The sequence below is a fragment of the Euprymna scolopes genome, chromosome 11 (genome assembly GCF_053919585.1).
Source record: "Euprymna scolopes isolate OS-2025 chromosome 11, ASM5391958v1, whole genome shotgun sequence".
Classification (NCBI taxonomy): Eukaryota; Metazoa; Mollusca; class Cephalopoda; order Sepiida; family Sepiolidae; genus Euprymna; species Euprymna scolopes.
In genome coordinates, this window is record NC_136492.1 from 104,723,733 (window position 1) to 104,743,749 (window position 20,017).

General features: G+C 36.3%; 1 protein-coding gene across 2 annotated transcripts in view; it reads right to left on the reverse strand.

Moving 5' to 3' along the window:
• LOC145288029 (organic cation transporter protein-like) overlaps positions 1-20,017 on the reverse strand; it is a 108,523-nt gene that overhangs the window by 51,403 nt on the left and 37,103 nt on the right. For both annotated transcript variants that reach the window (XR_013869253.1, XM_080136040.1), the window contains exon 2: positions 284-530. Coding sequence is in view for 1 of the 2 variants with exons in the window: in XM_080136040.1 (XP_079992166.1) it covers positions 284-530 (247 nt within the window). In the remaining variant the exon portion in view is untranslated. The remainder of the gene's footprint in view (positions 1-283; positions 531-20,017) is intronic.

A 20,017-nucleotide genomic window follows, 5' to 3' on the forward strand; every position in this document is an offset into this window, starting at 1 on the left:
ATATAACTTAAGCAATAGTTTTTTTGAAAAAGTAAAATAAAAAATATGAATTTTGTAAGATATCATTGGTAATCATTTGGCCAGTGATTCACTGAACACCTGGAAAAAGAAAAAAGAAAACAGGAAAAATATTTTCATTAAATTAATTAATAAGCTTCCTCGGCTTAGCAATACCTGAAAATATAAAAGAAGAGTTTTTTCATGTAATCCAAGGTTAAACAATAACGACATATAAAACACTTGATGAGAAATTTAAAAAAAACAAGATGGCGGAGAAAATTACCTGGGTTACAGCTGTGCTTTCAAAAATGGACTTGTCATAGACCCAATTGTGGCACTTGACCATTGTGGCGTTCACCGGTCGTGAATAATTGTCGTACTCTGTAAATTGATCAGTCTTGTAGATCAAACACTCGCTGTTCTCCCAGTGATTGTGTTTTTTGACGTACGGGATGGACATATTTATGAAGCGTTGATGGTCTTCACTTTGCACGTCATAAGTGTCATTAGTCCAACCGGGAATACTGCATCTGAAAAGAGAAAAAAAAAGCAACCACCATTTTATATGACGTAGGTGTAGGTAATGTAGTTTATATTTAGTTTAATTCAGTTTTATGCAGAGGAAGTAAACGGGAGATGTAAGCCCTTCATGTAAATTCGGATACATCCAATGTTTTGTGAAATATTAACAATATTAGAAATCAGTTAATACATTATTATTATTTATTTATTTTTTATATTTTAAATATCTTTTTTAGGGTAGAACACACGTTTTTATTTGTAAACTCAAATAGTTCAGATTTGCATTAAATCTAAACTTTAAAGTGCATTAAATCTAAATTAAATCAGATTTGCATTAAATCTAAATCAATAGTCACAAATACAGCAAGATGTCCTGAATTTCAATTTGATTTCCCCTACATAGTACACCAGTAGTTGTTTCCCCTGATAGTAGCCCCCTACACCAAAGTGGCAATTTTGGGGTGAAAATGTAATTAAAAAAAAAAAGTCCCCTTATGCTTGAACGTTAAATGTTAGACATTTTCAAGAATTAAAATCATGTAATCGATTTTGATCCAAATTGGAAAAAGGATTCTAAAAAAAAGGTTTAATATCATTATATCTTTATTTTAATCGTAGTTAGTTGATACAAAAGTGGTGCACGGCTGTTCTGTTCTGATACGGAATAATCATGTTGACACGAGAGTTCTCGTTAGATCATCTTTAAGACACGTTGAGCCTAGTCAGTACTACATAGGTGATGATTTGGGAATAGCTGGCGCTGTATGTAGGAGGACATCGATACTTCTCTGCAAGAGTGCAAAACTCTAACATTGTCATATCTCCTGACGGAGATATTCATGCGACTGCGGACTGCTTTTTTTTTAACATTTTCACTCCAAACAAGGCACGGTGCTACTTTGATGTAGCGGGCTACTATCAGGGACATAAGCTGCAGGGGTACTATGTAGAGAGTTGAGCAGCAAGATGTCCGTTTACATTACACTTGAACTTCTGCGTGTCAGTACTGTTGAGGAAGCAGGGATTCGGAAGAGAATTTGCAAAATCCAGCAGTTCTAAGGAAGAAACTATTAAAGTAGGTTTTCTACCATCTAGGGATCTCTACTGTGTAGGGGTGGGACTTTGCTGCTTGTCGGGTTTGTCGGGGGTATTTACGTCGAGGGTGTATAAGAGCTTTTACTTCGTCGGAGCATCCATCATTAAAATAGTTGTGAATTTCATATTCCCATGAAACATCCTCAACCCACCTAGGATGAGTGCTGCTCCGCTTCGGTATGGTACGGAGTTATTGTTCTGTTCGGGGAATTAATTTTATATATATATATAAAGAGAGAGAGAGAGGGGGTGAAAGTGATGCGGAAGATGAAGAAAGTCAAGATAACACCAACAATAGTAGGAACATTAGGAACAATTCCGAAAATCTTCGAAAAAAAGAATGAGATGGATTGGAATCAAATAGATGGTCGAGAAAATATAACGGTTAACAATAATGAAGACAGCTAAAATATTAAGGAAACCCATTGAATGCAAAGACTAATATACATGAGCTACAAGGAGGATGGATAGATCGAGAAGAATGGATTAAACAGACCGCCATTGGATAAACGCGAAGAGGACTGGGACTATGGGGAGGCATATTGTCAGCCAAATTCCAATAAAGGCCAATCGTCAGTGCCAGCGAGATATCGCTGGTAAACGTCTTTTGCGATAACGCGAATTCGTTTGCAAAGGTTATCGAAAGAGTAGGAGAGTACTGGAAATCTGTGTAGACTCTAAGAAACGTCACCGGTTGTTGTCAGTGAGCAATCTCTGATGTTAGAACTCCTAGTGAGTACTAATAATGATTATGAGGAAAAGAAAAGTATTCAGTTGTCTTCTGTGTAACACAATATAAGCAAATACATATGGCAAATGTATTGATCGAAATTTTCAGACTACTGTTCTCATCTTGAGTGTATTATTCACAACGTTTCGGTCAATGTAATATCCGACCTTCTTCAGGTGTATCTTCTCGAACTCGGAAATCTTCTGCCGAACCCAGAAATTCGGACGGAAGCTCGAACAGATACTTTATTTACTTTAAGGGGGTATGATGCTCTCGTTCCGTCAGCCATGACTGGATAGAGGTCCTAAGTAATTCACAATTGTACTTGTCGGTCGTTCACACTGAGAATTGAACTTTCAACCTTCAGGGGAATATCAATTTTACAATTGATTTTTTCAATTATTCTAACCACTGCGCCACGGGTCCTTGTCTGCGAAAAATACAATTGCAAATTACTTAGGACCTCTATCCAGTTACGGCTGAAAGAACAGGGCATGTCATCCCCGTAAAGTAAATAAAGGGTTCCGTTCGAAATTCCGTCCAGATTCCCGTGTTCGACAGAAACATTCTCGAGTTCGACAAAATACGCCTGAAGGAGGTCGGAGATTACATCGATCGAAACGTTGTAAAAATAACACTCAAGATGAGAACAGTAGTCCGAACATTCCTAATGATACGTACATTCATCGTATCAACACGTCGAGGCATGGTTATTATTCAAGTGCCATATAAGTTAAGATTTTTTTTTTTTATTGTTGTTGTTTGTTAAGTTGTGCTTTCAGTTTGTCAAAATCTAGATTTGACAGCTTTTGAAGTAATGGATTTGAAAAGTTTATTCGCTCGTTGGGATTTTATCTATTTACTGTTGACGTTCTAACTTTTGTAAATTTATTTAAGGATCGGCTTTGTACATTGCGCAATATTCGTCCGGTGTTTGCCAACTAGCGCTAAGGAAAGGCAATTTCCTTGCGCAACCTTTCGAAAATAGAGTTTGTAACAGTGTCAACGGGAACACGCCCGGTAGTTAATGGCGATTGCATAAACATTTCATCATCTCCAAGGTTTCTCAGAGTTTGAGAAGTGTCACTCGTGGCCTACATTCGTTGGCAATATCAGCACCAGCTGTGCCACCACCTAACAACATGGCTAACAACATGGCACAGTCAGTGGAAACCCGATCTCCGTTTCTTTCTGGCTATTCACTGCCCGGCGCGTAGAAGGTTGTAACAGACAAGGCAGGCAATTGTAATACGAGCGAACAGGTCTGCACATAGTAGAGCGCAGAACTAAAACTAGGGTGGGTGGGACTCGGGTGGGTTTGGCAATTGGCTGCCGGTGGTAGGGGTTAGGGTTGTAATTTGAAGATGGCAGCTTGGCAGCTGGAGGCGGCCATCTCTTAGTGTAGATGTTGGGGATTTTATCGCCGTTCACAGGACCACCGCTACCTAGCCCTGGACCCCCTTATGATAGATCGGCGTAGGTGCATGAGCCTTAGTGTCGACACAGACCAAACATTTTAGGATAGAAATTTATAAATTATCTTCCCACTTCCTCAAAAATATTATAAACAAGAAATTTGAGGACGAGCGCCTTTAAGGACCGTTTAATTGGTCAGACGTCGTGTTTTTCATGCCTTTTTTGAAATCGTTGATAAACATACGGATCGACTAGACGTATCTTAGTTTACATGCGTCTAAACGAGGCTTTGTTTGTAATAGTTCTTTATAACATTTTTGTTGGTCTATCACGCTTAAGTTGGAAATAACATTTTCATTGGTTTGCCACACTTAAGTCTGAAATAAAATTTTCATTGACGCGTACGTCATCTCTAAGTTTGGAATCGAATTCACTTTTGTTTGTCAAACATAAGCTTGAATCATCGGTAAATACACAAATTGAATAACAAAAAATGATTTTGCTTTATTGTCAAATGGTGTTGATTGATCAGTAAAAAGGATGAACCCTCTTTCCCGTCTAAGTATTTCTTGGGAGGTTATATATATATATATATATATATATATTGATAATTGATATTAATTCCTTTTTGGCCTGATAAAGTGTTGCCCCTGAATTAGGACTCAACTGAAACATGTATGCACATATGTAACCAATGATGTTTGTATAATAAACAGACTATATACCAGCTCTGTCTTGCATTGAGCACTCAGGCGAGTTTCATTGGATCTACATCTATGAGACCAACCGATACAACCGGTATATATATATATATATATATATATATATATATATATATATATATGTGTGTGTGTGTGTGTGTGTGTGTGTGTGTGTGTGTGTTACTGAGAAACAGAATAACATCTTTCCGTCAGTTTAAAATCCAAACAAAAAGGACAATATTTGGCCGCTTATGTCGAACTCTCTTCAGCCTCTGTTTATATACGAGGGGAGTGCAATAAGTAATGCCCCTGACCCACTTCCCGTTGTCTGATCTAGCTGAAATTTTACATGTGCAATGATTTATATCTCTACGGGTTATGTGATAAATTACAGCTCTGAACTAATTGTGGTTTGTGTTTTACAGATTTTTGAACTGAGTCAGGTGTGAAAGGAAGCCTGTTGAATGCCGAGCAGTGATGCGGTTTTTGCATTTGAAAGGACGCACACCACAGGAGAATTTTGATGAAATGAAAGAAACTTATGGTGATAATGCCCCATCATATGACCTTGTAAAACGCTGGCATCGTGAATTCAAACATGGCCGGAAGTCTGTGGAAATAGCTCACAGACCTGGTCGCCCCCCCCCTTTCTGCCATTTATGAGGTATCTGTCCGTCAAGTTGAGGCTGCCGTTTTGGAAGATCGGCGGATTACAATTCGCCAAATAGCCCAAGATGTCAATATTAGTACAGGGTCTGTGGAAACTATCATTTATGACCATTTGCATAAGGTGTCTACCAGATGGATTACCAGGTTGCTCACACCATTCCAGAAGCGAGAACGCGTCGAGTGCTCGAGGATGAATTTGGAGATGTGCCAAAAAGATGCGTCAAAGTTTTTCAAAAGACTGATTACACAGGATGAAACCTGGGTCCATCGCTATGATCCAGAGACCACAGCCCGGTCAATGCAGTGGAAGGGTGTAGCTCTCCGCTGGCAAGGTCATGCTCACAGTTTTCTGGGACCAGGGCGGAGTAGTGATGACAGAATTCCTGGCAAAGGGTACCACAATTACACGAGCCTATTATGCTTCACTTTTGAGGAAATTAAGGGAAGCTATCAAAATCAAAAGGCGGGGCAAGATCAGGAAAGGTACCCGCCTCCTGCCGGACAACGCCCCGGTCCACAACTCGCATGTCGCCAAATCAGGAGCACGGGCATGTGGTTATGAAATCCTTCTCCATCGTCCTTACTCTCCTGACCTTGCATCCTCTGACTTTCACTTCTTCTCAGCCATGAAGTTGTTTTGTAAAGGAAAGCGTTTCCCAGATGATGCAGCCTTGATTTCTGAAGTCTGGGGTGTTCTACAAAAACGGTCTCCAGAGCTGCATCAAACGATGGGGAAATGCATAACTCTGGGTGATTCCTATGTAGAGAAAGACTAATAACTGTGCCAAGTTTCGTTGCTCTACTGCTATGGGAAGTGGGTCAGGGGCATTATACCTCTCGTATATATATTTATATATATATAATCTTTCTCTCTCTCACTCGCTCACTCACTCTGTCTTTCTCGTCCTTTCTTTCTCTCTCTCTCTCTCTCTCATATATATGATAGACAGAGAAAGAGTGCGTGTGTGTGTGTGAGAGAGAGAGAGAGAGAGAGATCAGTGATCAGTTAAGTCACAATCAGTAAATATTTGATTTTATTTGAAAATCCATAAACTGATATATTTTAACGATACTCATCTTCATAAATTAAATCATAGAAATCTATAAATCTATAAAAGTGAGAATATGTGAGGACAACTCTCAACCTATATACTCAACGAATTTTTTACTTACAGACTTGAAATTTGGTGTATAGGATACTCAGACATATGGAAAACTTTTTAATCGATTTTCATCCGAAAAACGAGCTGTTAAGAGGTCAAAATTTTAAAATTTGTGCTTGAGGATCATTGGATTTTTATCTATTTGTAAACAGTTTCACGACTGTGCATGCGCGAATCGTTCACATGACAGTTTCCTATTCTTAAGAATAAGTATGTTTGAAAACACTTTTTAAAGATTGTGGCAAACTGGCTTAAGTTTTATCGTACTTTACTGACTGTCTTTGGGTTTTGGTTTCGTTCTCAGCTCGAGTATTTGTTTACTTACAAGAAATGAATTGTTTAGAAGAAAAAACCTAATACTTGCATGCACATGTCCTTTCTTTCCGTCTTTTTACTTCATTTTTTTTTTTTTAGGAATTTAACGTTTAACCCCGAGACACGCCGAGTACGTCTGCTAGTCTTTTATATTTCTCTTGTCACATTTTGTATTTGTCTGTTATTATTGCCGATTTTATGCTGATAGGCGGAGGCTATCAGCATCTTTTTTTTATCAGATTTCTAATACTTTCCGCAAAATTTTGGCGATTCTCAACAAGGCAATCTTCTGAATGTAATGTAATCATTATATAATAATAATAATAATAATAATAATAATAATAATAATAATAATAATAATAATAATAAATCATTTCTTCGTTTCGGGGTTAAACAACAAATAATCCCGTCCGCAGTTGGTACGCTAGGAGAAGTATCAAGTCGTCTGGAAGGACAATTGAAAAAACTGCTAATCCCCGATGTTTTAGGCGGCCTTCAGACCTCTGTTATTGTAAGTACGACCAACATCCATGGGAAACCCCTTTATCTTTGAAGCTCCTTGTTTGGAACCGGGATTGAGGGAAATCCTCTGGAAATGAATCCCATCTCTTTTCAGGGAGACGTTGATAAACAAAATCAGAATTAGAATTAGAATTAGAATCATTATTATTATTATTATTATTATTATTATTATTATTATTATTATTATTACTACTACTACTACTACTACTACTAGTACTACTAGTACTACTACTAATTCTGCATTATCTATCTATCTATCTATCTATATATATATATATATATATATATAAAAGTGAACGTGCCCGTGTGTGTATCTGTGTGTCTGTGTATCTGTGTGTCTGTGTACATTTCCCTACGCAATAGCTCTGTGAATGTTTAGTCTACAGACTCGAAATTTGATATACAGTGTACTGAGATTTCGGAAAATCGATGTGATCGATTTTGGGCCAGAAATTTGGCGATTAAGGGGTCAAAGTTCAACGATTTGACCTTTGAGAACTCTACCAAACTCCTCCGACAAGTTTGGGTCTACGCACTTGAAATTTTAGATATAGGTTCCTTGGACATGGATCTAACTTAATAACTTTATTTGAGCCCAAAAAAATAAATTTTAAGGGGTAAAAGTTTTTTAAAAAATTGACCTCTGCGGTCTCTTCCAAATTTACTCAGACAATTTCTGGTCTAAATATTTGAAATTTTACATAAAGGGTATTCAGACATAGGGCAAGCTTTTTCATCAGTTTAGGTCGAAAATTTTTAGTTACCAATATATAAATGTATGTCTGTATGTCTGTTTGCATGTCTGCCTTAAACTTTTAGTAGAGGCGACCGATTTTACCAAGATCAGTATCGTTTGAAAGTTCGACCTTTCATACGACAAATATCGAAAAATTGGCTAAAAACATTAATATCTTCCCCTTCAACTAGGCACTTTTCTACAGAGGGAGGGTCACTTTTTTCGCCGATATTTTTGAAATTTATCCTCTCCTTTAGATTGTCTAGCCTTAATTTAAAAAATGTCGCCCCCTGTGTGGTGGTGGTTGTGACAACATAAACGTTAGGTTTCACCCCGTTCTTTTCCTTCTTTGCGGTACGGGTTCGAGACTGCCTTCCTACTACCACTTTTTTTTGGGGGGGGGGGGCTTAACATACACCTCCAAACACCCGGGCAACGTCGGACATAAATGCTAGTATATCTATAAAAGTGAACGCGTCTGTGTGTCTGTGTGTGTGTATATACATTTCCCTACGCAATAACTCTGTCAATTTTTAGTCTACAGACTCGAAAATTGATATACAGGGTACTGAGATTTGGGAAAATCTATGTAATCGGTTTTCGGCCAGAAATTTGGCTGTTAAGGGGGCAAATTTCAACGATTTGACCTTTGAGAACTCTACCAAACTCCTCCAACAATTTTGGGTCTAAACATTTGAAATTTTAGATATAGGTTCCTTGGACATGGATCTAACTTGATTTGAGCCCAAAACAATAAAGGTTAAGGGGTCATAATAGGGGTCAAAGTTAAAAAATTAACTGTTTTTTTTTTTTTTTTTTTTTTGCTCAGCATACACCTCCAAACACCCGGGCAACGCCGGGCACCCATGCTAGTCTATTATATCTATAAAAGTGAACGTGTCTGTCTGTCTGTCTGTCTGTCTGTCTGTGTGTCTGTGTGTCTGTCTGTCTGTGTACATTTCCCTACGCAATAACTCTGTCAATCTTTAGTCTATAGACTCGAAATTTGAAATACCGGGTACTGAGATTTGGGAAAATCGATGTGACGGGTGTCAGCCAGAAATTTGGCTGTTAAGGGGTCAAATTTCAACGATTTGACCTTTAAGAACTCCTCCGACAATTTTGGTTCTAGACACTTGAAATTTTAGATATAGGTTCCTTGAACCTGGATCTAACTTAATAAAGTGATTTCAGCCCGAAACTATAAATTTTAAGGGGTCATAATAGGGGTCAAAGTTTTAAAAAATTAACCATTTTTTTTTGTTTTTTTTGCTTTTTTTGCACAGCCTCCAAACCTCCAAACACCCGAGCAACGCCGGGCACCCCTGCTAGTATATCTATAAAAGTGAACGTGTCTGTATGTCTGTCTGTGTGTCTGTGGGTCTGTGTACATTTCCATACGCAATAACTCTGTTAATTTTCAGTCTACAGACTCGAAATTTGACATACAGGATATTGAGATTTGGCAAAATCTTTGTAATCGTTTTCGGCTAGAAATTTGGCTGTTAAGGGGGCAAAGTTCAACGAGTTGACCTTTGAGAACTCTACCAAACTCCTCCGACAATTTTGGGTCTAAACATTTGAAATTTTAGATATAGGTTCCTTGGACATGGATCTAACTTGATTTGAGCCCAAAACAATAAAGGTTAAGGGGTCATAATAGGGGTCAAAGTTAAAAAATTAACTGTTTTTTTTTTTTTTTTTTTTTTTGCTCAGCATACACCTCCAAACACCCGGGCAACGCCGGGCACCCATGCTAGTCTATTATATCTATAAAAGTGAACGTGTCTGTCTGTCTGTCTGTCTGTCTGTCTGTGTGTCTGTCTGTGTACATTTCCCTACGCAATAACTCTGTCAATTTTTAGTCTATAGACTCGAAATTTGAAATACCGGGTACTGAGATTTGGGAAAATCGATGTGACGGGTGTCAGCCAGAAATTTGGCTGTTAAGGGGTCAAATTTCAACGATTTGACCTTTAAGAACTCCTCCGATAATTTTGGGTCTAGACACTTGAAATTTTAGATATAGGTTCCTTGAACCTGGATCTAACTTAATAAAGTGATTTCAGCCCGAAACTATAAATTTTAAAGGGTCATAATAGGGGTCAAAGTTTTAAAAAATTAACCATTTTTTTTGTTTTTTTTTGCTTTTTTTGCACAGCATACACCTCCAAACACCCGAGCAACGCCGGGCACCCCTGCTAGTATATCTATAAAAGTGAACGTGTCTGTATGTCTGTCTGTGTGTCTGTGGGTCTGTGTACATTTCCATACGCAATAACTCTGTTAATTTTCAGTCTACAGACTCGAAATTTGACATACAGGATATTGAGATTTGGCAAAATCTTTGTAATCGTTTTCGGCTAGAAATTTGGCTGTTAAGGGGGCAAAGTTCAACGAGTTGACCTTTGAGAACTTTACCAAACTGCTCCGACAATTTTGGGTATAAACACTTGAAATTTTAGATATATGTTGTTTGGGCATAGATCTAACTTAATAACTGAATTTGAGCCCAAAACAACAAATGTTAAGGGGTCATAATAGGGGTCAAAGTTAAAAATAATTTGATCTCTGCGGTCTACCATATTACTCAGACAATTTCTGGTCTAAACATTTGAAATTTTACATAAAGCGTATTCAGAGATAGGGCAAGCTTTTTAATCGGCTTGGGTCGAAAATTTGAGTTACCAATATATAAATGTGTGTATGTATGTCTGTTTGTATGTCTGCCTAAAACTTTCGACAGAGGCGACGGATTTTCATAAGATCAGTATCGTTTTTAAGCTCGACCTTTCAGACGACAAATATCGAAAAATTGTTTACAAAATTAATTTCTCCACCTTCAACTGACCACTTTTCTACCGGGAGGGGTCGCTTTTTTCGCCGATATTGTCAAAAGTCATTCCCTCTTTTCAATTGTCTAGCCTTAATTTAAACCTACGTCACTGTCGCAACAGCAAATACGGCAGGTCTCCCCCCCCTATTCGTTTCCTCCTTTGCGGTACGGGTTCGAGCCTGCCTGCCTTCCTACTACCACTTTTTTTTTTTTTGCTCAACATACACCTCCAAACACCCTGGCAACGCCACGCTAAAATGCTAGTTTTTATATAAAAGAGACAAATTCATTAAAATATAAAGTAAAGAGAACTTATAAAAAATCTAGGAAAACAAATGTTGATGAACTTCCTTTTAGTATAATACCTATGTGTGGGAGCATATGTGTGCTATAGTGTGAGCTGGTATACCTACTTTACGAATAATAGGCTTATCCAGAGACAAAAGTATAGTTGCATCTCTAAACATAGACGTAGCAACTCGTGCAAATTATGACCCAGAATTAAGACGTGCGTGTACTTCTGTAACATATTTTTCTTTTACACTAATAAGATGTCTTAATTATCATCGGCCTGCAAGTCTACACCGGTGAAGATTAGAGATTCGTGACATGAATTGTCACATCACTGACGACAAAGGATTCGTTTCGCGTTTTCGATGAATTGAATTATTTAATCTTATTTATTTATTTTCATTTTGTTTTACTAAAACACAATTTTGATTAAAAATATGTTTGTATTATTTGCACTATAGTTATCATCTTGAGTAGTGTTCACACGACGTTTTATTTTAATTTTTTTTTATTAATGGGTTAAATTTACGATTAAAGAAGATGCACCATTTAAAATCGCCGCAAATCATTTCTTCGATTGCATATTTTAAAACTAAACATTAATCAGAAGTAACCTTTCCGGGGCATTCATTGCAAAGTCCAAATAACAGCTGACGTGATATTGTAAACAAACACAGACGGAATTTGATGAACGACAGTATCATTATTATTTTCATTTTTATTTATTTATTTATTGCGAATTAGTCCATCGGGCAAATTATTCCTCGTAATGTATAATAATCAATAGAGGATCGATTCCATAGTAATACATGAGCAATCTGCATAAATAAAAATACCATGTCAAAGCGTATTCTATGACCGGGCAACGCTGGGCGGCCAGCTAGTTTTAAATAATTTAAATGCGAAACACATATGCAATAAGAATATGGGGGTTGCAATACTTATATTTTGTAATGTGAGTCAGCAATTGTAATAAATATGCTGTTTTTGTGGACAGAACATTTTCATCGCACTTTCTGAAGTTCAAAAAGTTTCTTTTTATTTTAATTTGTTTTAAATCAGTTTTCTTTTCTCTTTATTTACAGGGACCCTTGCCAGATGTCAGACAGTCACCTGCTATTTTCATGGACTCCAAACGAGGGATCTTGATACGCACTTCCTTCTCACCGTGGGAAGACGTAGCACAAGGCCACAAAGTAGGGAGTTCCCTTCTACTGCAAGAACTGTGACACTCGGGTCGGAAAGTGAGATTGAGAAGTCAGTGCCTCTGAGGAGGGGAAATCTGACCTGTAAAAGGTACCTGGTCAGTCCCGTCGGCATTCCCCAGTTGGGCGATTAGCAATAAACTAACAGCTTCTTAAAGAGAGAAGACAAAGCCTGGGAGGATGGACCTCCTAGAACTACACATGAACCAGTATTACACCGCAATCAACGGGGATCAGGTCATTACAGGAAGTAATGTTGATTACTTGGGGGGTATCAATTCTTAGGGAGGCTAAAGCCCACGCTGGACTGCTGACACCTAGTAGCTGTGTTCTAAAATTCATAATGTTAATTCGGTTAGAAGTGAATCCTGCATATCAAAATATACAAGCATAAACATGTCTAACTTTATAAAGATAGAGATATATGTGCGTGTGTGTGTGTGCACGCGCGTATGTGTGTGTGTGTGTGTGTGTGTGTGTGTGTGTGTGTGTGTGTGTGTGTGTGTGTGTGTGTGTGTGTGTGTGTGTTTCTATGTTGAAATATTTCTTCAGGAGGACAAACGTAAAAACATTGTAGTACAAAACAGCCAGATAGATAGATAGATAGATAGATACGGGCAATAATGGTGCAATAAATATAGGGGGACATAGTTTTGAAAGCCGATTTATCATATTTTTTTGTAGGTCTCCGACTACTTTTTGATTGTATTTGAAAGATTAAAGACGAAAGTTAATTTCCAAAAGAAACAATAAAATACTTTTATACGTGAAAAAAAAAAAGTTCAGCTAAATTTTGAAGTTAAATAAATTTATCGTAAAAATCCTTTGAAAGATAAATATTAGTTTTCTGGGTCTATTTAATCATAATTAGTAAAGTCCTAAGATATTGAATTATATAATAAAACAAACACTTTGTTTGTACAAAAAAATAGCTTAATTAGCTCCCAAAACCGAGAGATTCTCATTTCGCAAAATGTCAACAAAACTGAAGTCTTTAAAGATGGATTTTACGGAAGCCCAAAATCTCAGGCAGTCGAAATGTCTGAAAATTATGTCAGATAGTTAAACGGGGGGTAGGGGGTGCTGGTCCCCCCCCCCCCCAACCGTGCATCCGTATATTTCTATCTTGAACATTTGTATGAGTTTTACCATTTTTTAAGCTTATTATTTTCTATATTCCTACTTTTAAATTAATTTTTTTTATTATTTTCAAGATTATATAAAAATTATGTTACGCCAAAAGTTTCACATTCATGCAAGCAAGGAAAATATTAAAATCTTACATATAAAAATTATACGAAACCTGTAATTGAAAAAAATATATGTAGACATATTTTTGCAATAATAATTTTTCTGTGTGAAAATATTAAATAAACAATACTTAATTGAATGATAATATCGGTAGTCCGAGAAATTAATTTTCCTTCGAGTTATATCAAATTCATAGATACAGACTTTAAGGGCTTCTTTCGTAATGTTCCTGTAAAAATTTAATTTTTTTAATTAGTGCAATTTACGATGCTTTATTTTCATAAAAACAAAACAAAAATAAATTCATGTATTTCTTTCACAACTGAAAACCATAACTTTAGTAAAGGTATTTTTTGTTTAAACAAAATAATACATTTCCACTAAGATTCAAATAAAAATAATGTGTTCATTAAATTCCGTGATCATTATTTCATAAATACTGAAAATCTCATTAAAATTGGTAAATTTTCTAATTTTTGGTGAATGTTTAAGGAAGGAGTCAAAATGTTTATACATTTTTAGCATTGGCTATTCATTTTGAACTTGGCTAGTAGATAGAAGAAATCGACGAAAGATATTTAAAAATATCTGATTATCATAACTATGGAGGATTTAAAATGTTTTTTACTATCTTATTATTATTATTTTTTTTTTTTTTTTTCATAGAATCACCTCGATTTTCACTTGGGGATCACGTGGGGTCTTTAGACGCGCGATTTCGTAAACATTGTTTTTGCATTTTATCTCCTCCTGTTCTTTCCCCACCCTCGTCGGCGGTATCAAATAACGACACAATTGTAGGTACTTGCGGTTGGGGTACTTAAACACACGTGCCTGCCAACTGTGTTCTCCCATACGTAAACAATACCTATATATATATATATATATATATATATATATATCAACCCTTTTCTATTAATATACTGAGGGGAAGACAACTTTGGGTTTCAGCTTACAACTGATCTTGTTTAATTCCAACAACCGCTCCAGAAGATATCTCACTACTGATGCAATTCTCTATCTATATAAAAGCCAAGTACGTCCAAGGATGGAATACTGTTGCCATATCTGGGCAGGAGCTGCTAAAAACAGCCTATCCTGCCTTGACAGAGTACAAAATAGACTTCGTGGCTTAGTGGGGGATGCCCTTTTCTCTACCCTGCAACCTCTCTCCCACAGAAGAGACGTTGCGAGCCTATCCTTGTTTTATCGTTATTTCCATGGCAGGTGCTCGTCTGAACTCCAATCTCTGATCTCCCCTCGCCAATCTTTCACGAAAAACACCCGTCTAGCTGAATCCACTGTCAAAAATTTCCCCCACTCTTTATCTGTGCTTAAATCAAAACGCGGATTCCATGAACAAAGCTTCTTTCCTCGAACTGCACGCCTGTGGAACTCTGTTCCGTCTGCCTGCTTCCCACCGGACTACAACTTGGATGTCTTCAAGTCCAACGTTGACAAATTCCTAATGAACCGCCCCCTTAAGTAAACACTTCATCAAATCTCCACACTAACGTAATGTACTTGCAATAACCCTTATCTCTGAGTGGCTTCCGGGCCTTGATAAGTGGTGATCACTGTGTAAAAAAACAAAAACAAAAAAAAACCGCCTCCGATCGTAACGAAAGGGAAAGACACACGCAACATTCCTCTCCCTCTTTCATTTTACTCGCCCTTCATCTTTCTTTTTCTGTCTATCTATATCTTTGACTCCCCTCACTGGTTGTCTAACTTTTATTCCCCATTTCGTCATTTCCACGCACCCATTTCTATCTATTCACGGAGAGAAACAAAAACAAACGCAGTACAAATCCTAGAGATACTGACTAAATCCGCATATTGCAGGCTTGGAGCATCTATTCGTCGACTTATCGCTGAAAAATTCACAACTACACCAGGTGTCGCAACTATATAAACAGTGATCCATAAATAGGTGACCTTACCAAAATTGTGAAATAAAAAAAGAGATAACCAACTTTTTTTACTACAAATTTATGTCCCTACTACAACACTTAAAAAAATTCCACCTCCTTATGACCAGATATAAATTAAATTCAATTATTATTTCGCTAAAACTGATACTATACTAAATCACTGTGCAATGTTATACATATACTAGGATGACTATTAGCAATTAATATAACATTAGTTTTAAATTTTAATGTTTTTAATTTCTTTGTGAAGTATTGTACGGTTTCGATGTCACCCATTAAATGCTAAATTTTACAAAAATAATTAATAATGTACACACGTTGTGAACCCTGTTGCCTAGAATACGTATCTTATAATTCATAATCGTAAGTTCAATAGTTAACGATTTTACGAAACACATACGTATTGATGTTCACGCGCGTGCACCGACTCCTTAGAAGTGTATTGTTTAATATAATTCAGTTTCATTTAGATACATTCTTTTCTCTTTAAATTTCTTGTATCGAACTTATGTTTTTATTTATTTATTTATTTTCATAGAGGGCGAGAGTTTGTGTGAGAGCATACTCTAAATGTAACATTTACGAAGAAAAAAAAATAATAACAATGTGCCATGTTACTTATCGTGTTGACTAGAATATATATTCTAAACTTCTAAACTTAAAAATTATTAGTTTATTTATTTAGAAGATAACCTTGTACACACACATACATATACACATACATACATACATACATACATACATACATACGTACATACATACATACATTTACACACACATATACATGCATAAAATGAACGCAAAATCAATTTGAAAAATACCAGATGAAATCACTCCAGAGAGGGAATATCTTATCCCAGCTATTTCTACATACAATTTGAGAAACGTATGCCGATAATTGTTAATTTTAATTCAGTTGACATCAAATAATGTTCTAATATATTAAACATCGTGTCTGTCTTTATATAAAAAGATGTTTCTTATCATAACATTCACAATATTCAATTATAACGTGACGTAATATAAAGAAAGAAAGTCTGCGTCTCATTTCTATTTAAATAATTTTCATTCTCGATTAAAAATCTTTTATTCTTATATTCGCGATTTTTTAAAGTAATCATTTCGCAGTAGCAAACAAATAGACAATAATTGAATGAATTGTTTAAAATGTTAAACTATTTAAAGATGTATTCAATGTTTCCCCGGATGCAAAAAGTAACACTTGGTAATACTAAATTATTTAAGCGGAAACAATTTAATTTATTCTTTAAGTAAACTCAGAAATCACAAAATACATAACGCTACTTGAAATGTCACGGGCATATTAGTAATACAATATTCGAATATATAAAAACATATCATAAATTTATGTATGCGTTTCAATAAAAAATGCTCTTACGGGTAATTTGAGCTAGGTCAGGGCAACCAGTGATTACACGAATGTCAAATTACCCGCGTTCTATATCACTAACCAATTCGTTTCCTTTTTTATTTTAGGGTTGGGTTTGAATATCGCAGAGCAGACATTCTGCAGTTGTGCATCAGTGAGTCCTCTCCCTCACGCCATTACGACTAACTCTGTACGAGATAGTGCAACCCCTCCCGCAAAATCTGTGTATAATATTCACTGCCTGCTCAGCCCGATGATCGCCTACGTAGTCGCACTACAATAAAAACAACACGGAAAAAGTTGTTGGTATAAATCAGTCGAACTCTTAATATGTTATACTGTTCCATAGTATATAAAATACCTCCACAACTATTGTCCGCTGTTAATTTTCTGTTCGTGTTAGCCCTTAAATTATCTTTTCAGTTTGATATGTTCTCGCCTGACTCTAACTATAATCTCTCCTAACTCTTTCGGGGAACTTCCGAGCCACCAACCATCGTCAACTGTCCTAAACTGAAAACTGTCCCTAAACTACGGTGAATTCTAAATTTATTCACACATTCCAATTGACAATATAATTGAGATGCGGACCTTCTGTTTAGAAACTACATACTTCATAATGTGCCTGAAGATGGGATCACCATTGTCCTGGCGAATGCATACATGAAATATTTTAAGGAAATGGCATTAAGATCAACACCATTAAAGCCAACAATGTGATTGCGATATTTAGATGACACATTCATTCTCTGGCCCCATCAGAAAGATGTTCAAACATTACTAGACTACGTGAACTCGATCCGTTTAACTCTACAGTTCACGATGAAAAAAGAACATAACAACAAATTATCGTTCCTAGATATGCTGATAACTCGGATAGGTCAGGGGTTTATGTCATGTGTATACCGAAAGCCTACTTTTACTAGAAAGTACCTTAACTTCAACTCCTACCATCCATATAATGGAATGAAAGGACTCGTCCGTTGCCTACAACACCGAACAAAAGCAATATGTAATAACAGCAGTGCATATTAAAAGATGATGAACAGTTTAAGAGAAACCTTTACCGAAACAACTATCCAGAGAGCATGATATCAGCTTCAAGAAATCTGGACCAGACCCAAAAGGACACTACTCAGAAACTCACCACAGTTTGGATACCATATATGGAGGGCTTGTCTGAAAAACTTCAACGAATATGTAATCCATTGACATCAAGACAGTATTCAGGAGTGATTCAACTCTCCAGAAATAGCTTATGAGTATCAATCCTCCTACAGAAAAAAATCATGATTAAGAACTGTGTATATGAAATCCTATGTAAATGTGGAAAACTATACAAAGGTGAGACGTGTCGTCCACTAAAAGTACGGTTAGAAGCCGTTGTACGCGGAGAGATTTAAAAATCGAGTATAGCTAACCATATCTGGAAGAAAAAGGGAAACCATCTATCATTATGGAAGGAAGTAAAAATTATAGACGAAGAACGGTGGAGAGTAAGACGACTGAAGAAGCAGCACATATGCTGGGGAATAACCAACTGCTAAGTAGACATAGCATAGAATTTAATACGATATGGGAACCATTAATTATAAACAATAGATAATATATACAAGTAATAAGTAAAAACATCAATATATATATATAGATATACATTAATATATAGTAACAATTAGTACTAAATAGTGATATTTACAACTAGAAATAAAATAGGTTCAAGTCTCTTAAAATTCGTACTTGAATTGTTCGCAAGAACTCGTGGCGCAGTTGGTAAAGTACTTGAAAAAAGTCAATTGTAACAAGTGATATTTTCCTGAAGGTTGAGGGTTCTATCCTCAGTATGGGTGATTGAAAAATACAATTTCGAATTCTTTAGGACCTCTATCCAGTCATGACTGACGGAACAAGAGCATGCTACGCCAGTGAAGCAAATAAAGGGTTCTGCTCGAAGTTCCGTTCAAATTCCCGACTTCGACTAAGAAGATCGGAAGTTACATCGACTGAACCGTTCTGAAAATCACACTCAAGTCCGATTAATCCAAATAATAAAAATAACTAATCTTCATCTAAAAAATTTAGAAACGTCTTATATATATATATATATATATATATATATATATATATATATATATATATAAGCCTAAAGAGTCCTAGAGTGGATGAAACGCGGAATATTCAGTGTAGCTTAATCGCCATATATATTTTATAACTTACTAACTAGCTCTACCTACGTATTAAGCACTTTTGAAGTAAATACTTAAAGTTTACGCATAAATTTATACTTTCGTATATTAATTTTATGTGAGTAAATGAAGTAGTTATATATATCGATATGATATGCCTAAAACCAGCCTATGCATAGATCTTGAAAGGGTTAAGTTTTGCCAACTATAGAAAAACATGATGATGATGATGATGATGATGATGATTGAAGAATTAGATTAACAAATTTCTCGACTCGACCCGCTTGCTCGCGAACATTCTGCATAAGCTGCCTCCCGCCGTCGTCCCAAATAAAAAAAGCTAAGGGATATAAATAAAACGAGACAGGAAAAGATAAGAAATGGGTTGATAACAACTAAATGAGAGAGACGCAGGTTGGAAACAAAGCGAAAAGTTGGTGAGATAGACGATAGTTAAATTACACAAACCTAAGTTGATGCTCAGAAAGTCGCGTACTTTTTGATGATTTGGGACCTTTTAATGCGATCTTGACCCCAAAACATAAACAATTTTCTAATCTTACAATACCAAGCATCTTTTTATTTATGCTGCTTTCATCACAAAAGTATATTTCTAATCGACATGAAGAAATCTGTGCGAAATAGCATTTTAATACTTTTTTTACGTATCGATTCGTAGAAAAAGCTCAACTCAGTAGTTTCTTCTCACCTAAAAAGTATTCTTTTTATTATTGGAATCCTTTTAAGACGAGCAATTTATTTATTTATTTGTAGACTGTTATTCTCATCTTCATAGTTGTTGCCTCACTACGTTTCGGCCAACTATTCCTCTGGCCTTCGCCAAGTGATAAACCGCATAAAAATGCCGAGTCTCTTGAATGTATCCTCAGTAATTACTGCCTTCCGTAGTTGTCGTCTCGCCACGTTTTTGGTCAATTAAGTCTCTGGCCGGCTTTGAGTAGGATTGAAACCACTATCTTCAGAAAATGCTCGCCTAGAATCGTAGAGATTTAACGTCTCTATCCACTGCGTCACGAGCTACGAAATGACGATCAAGG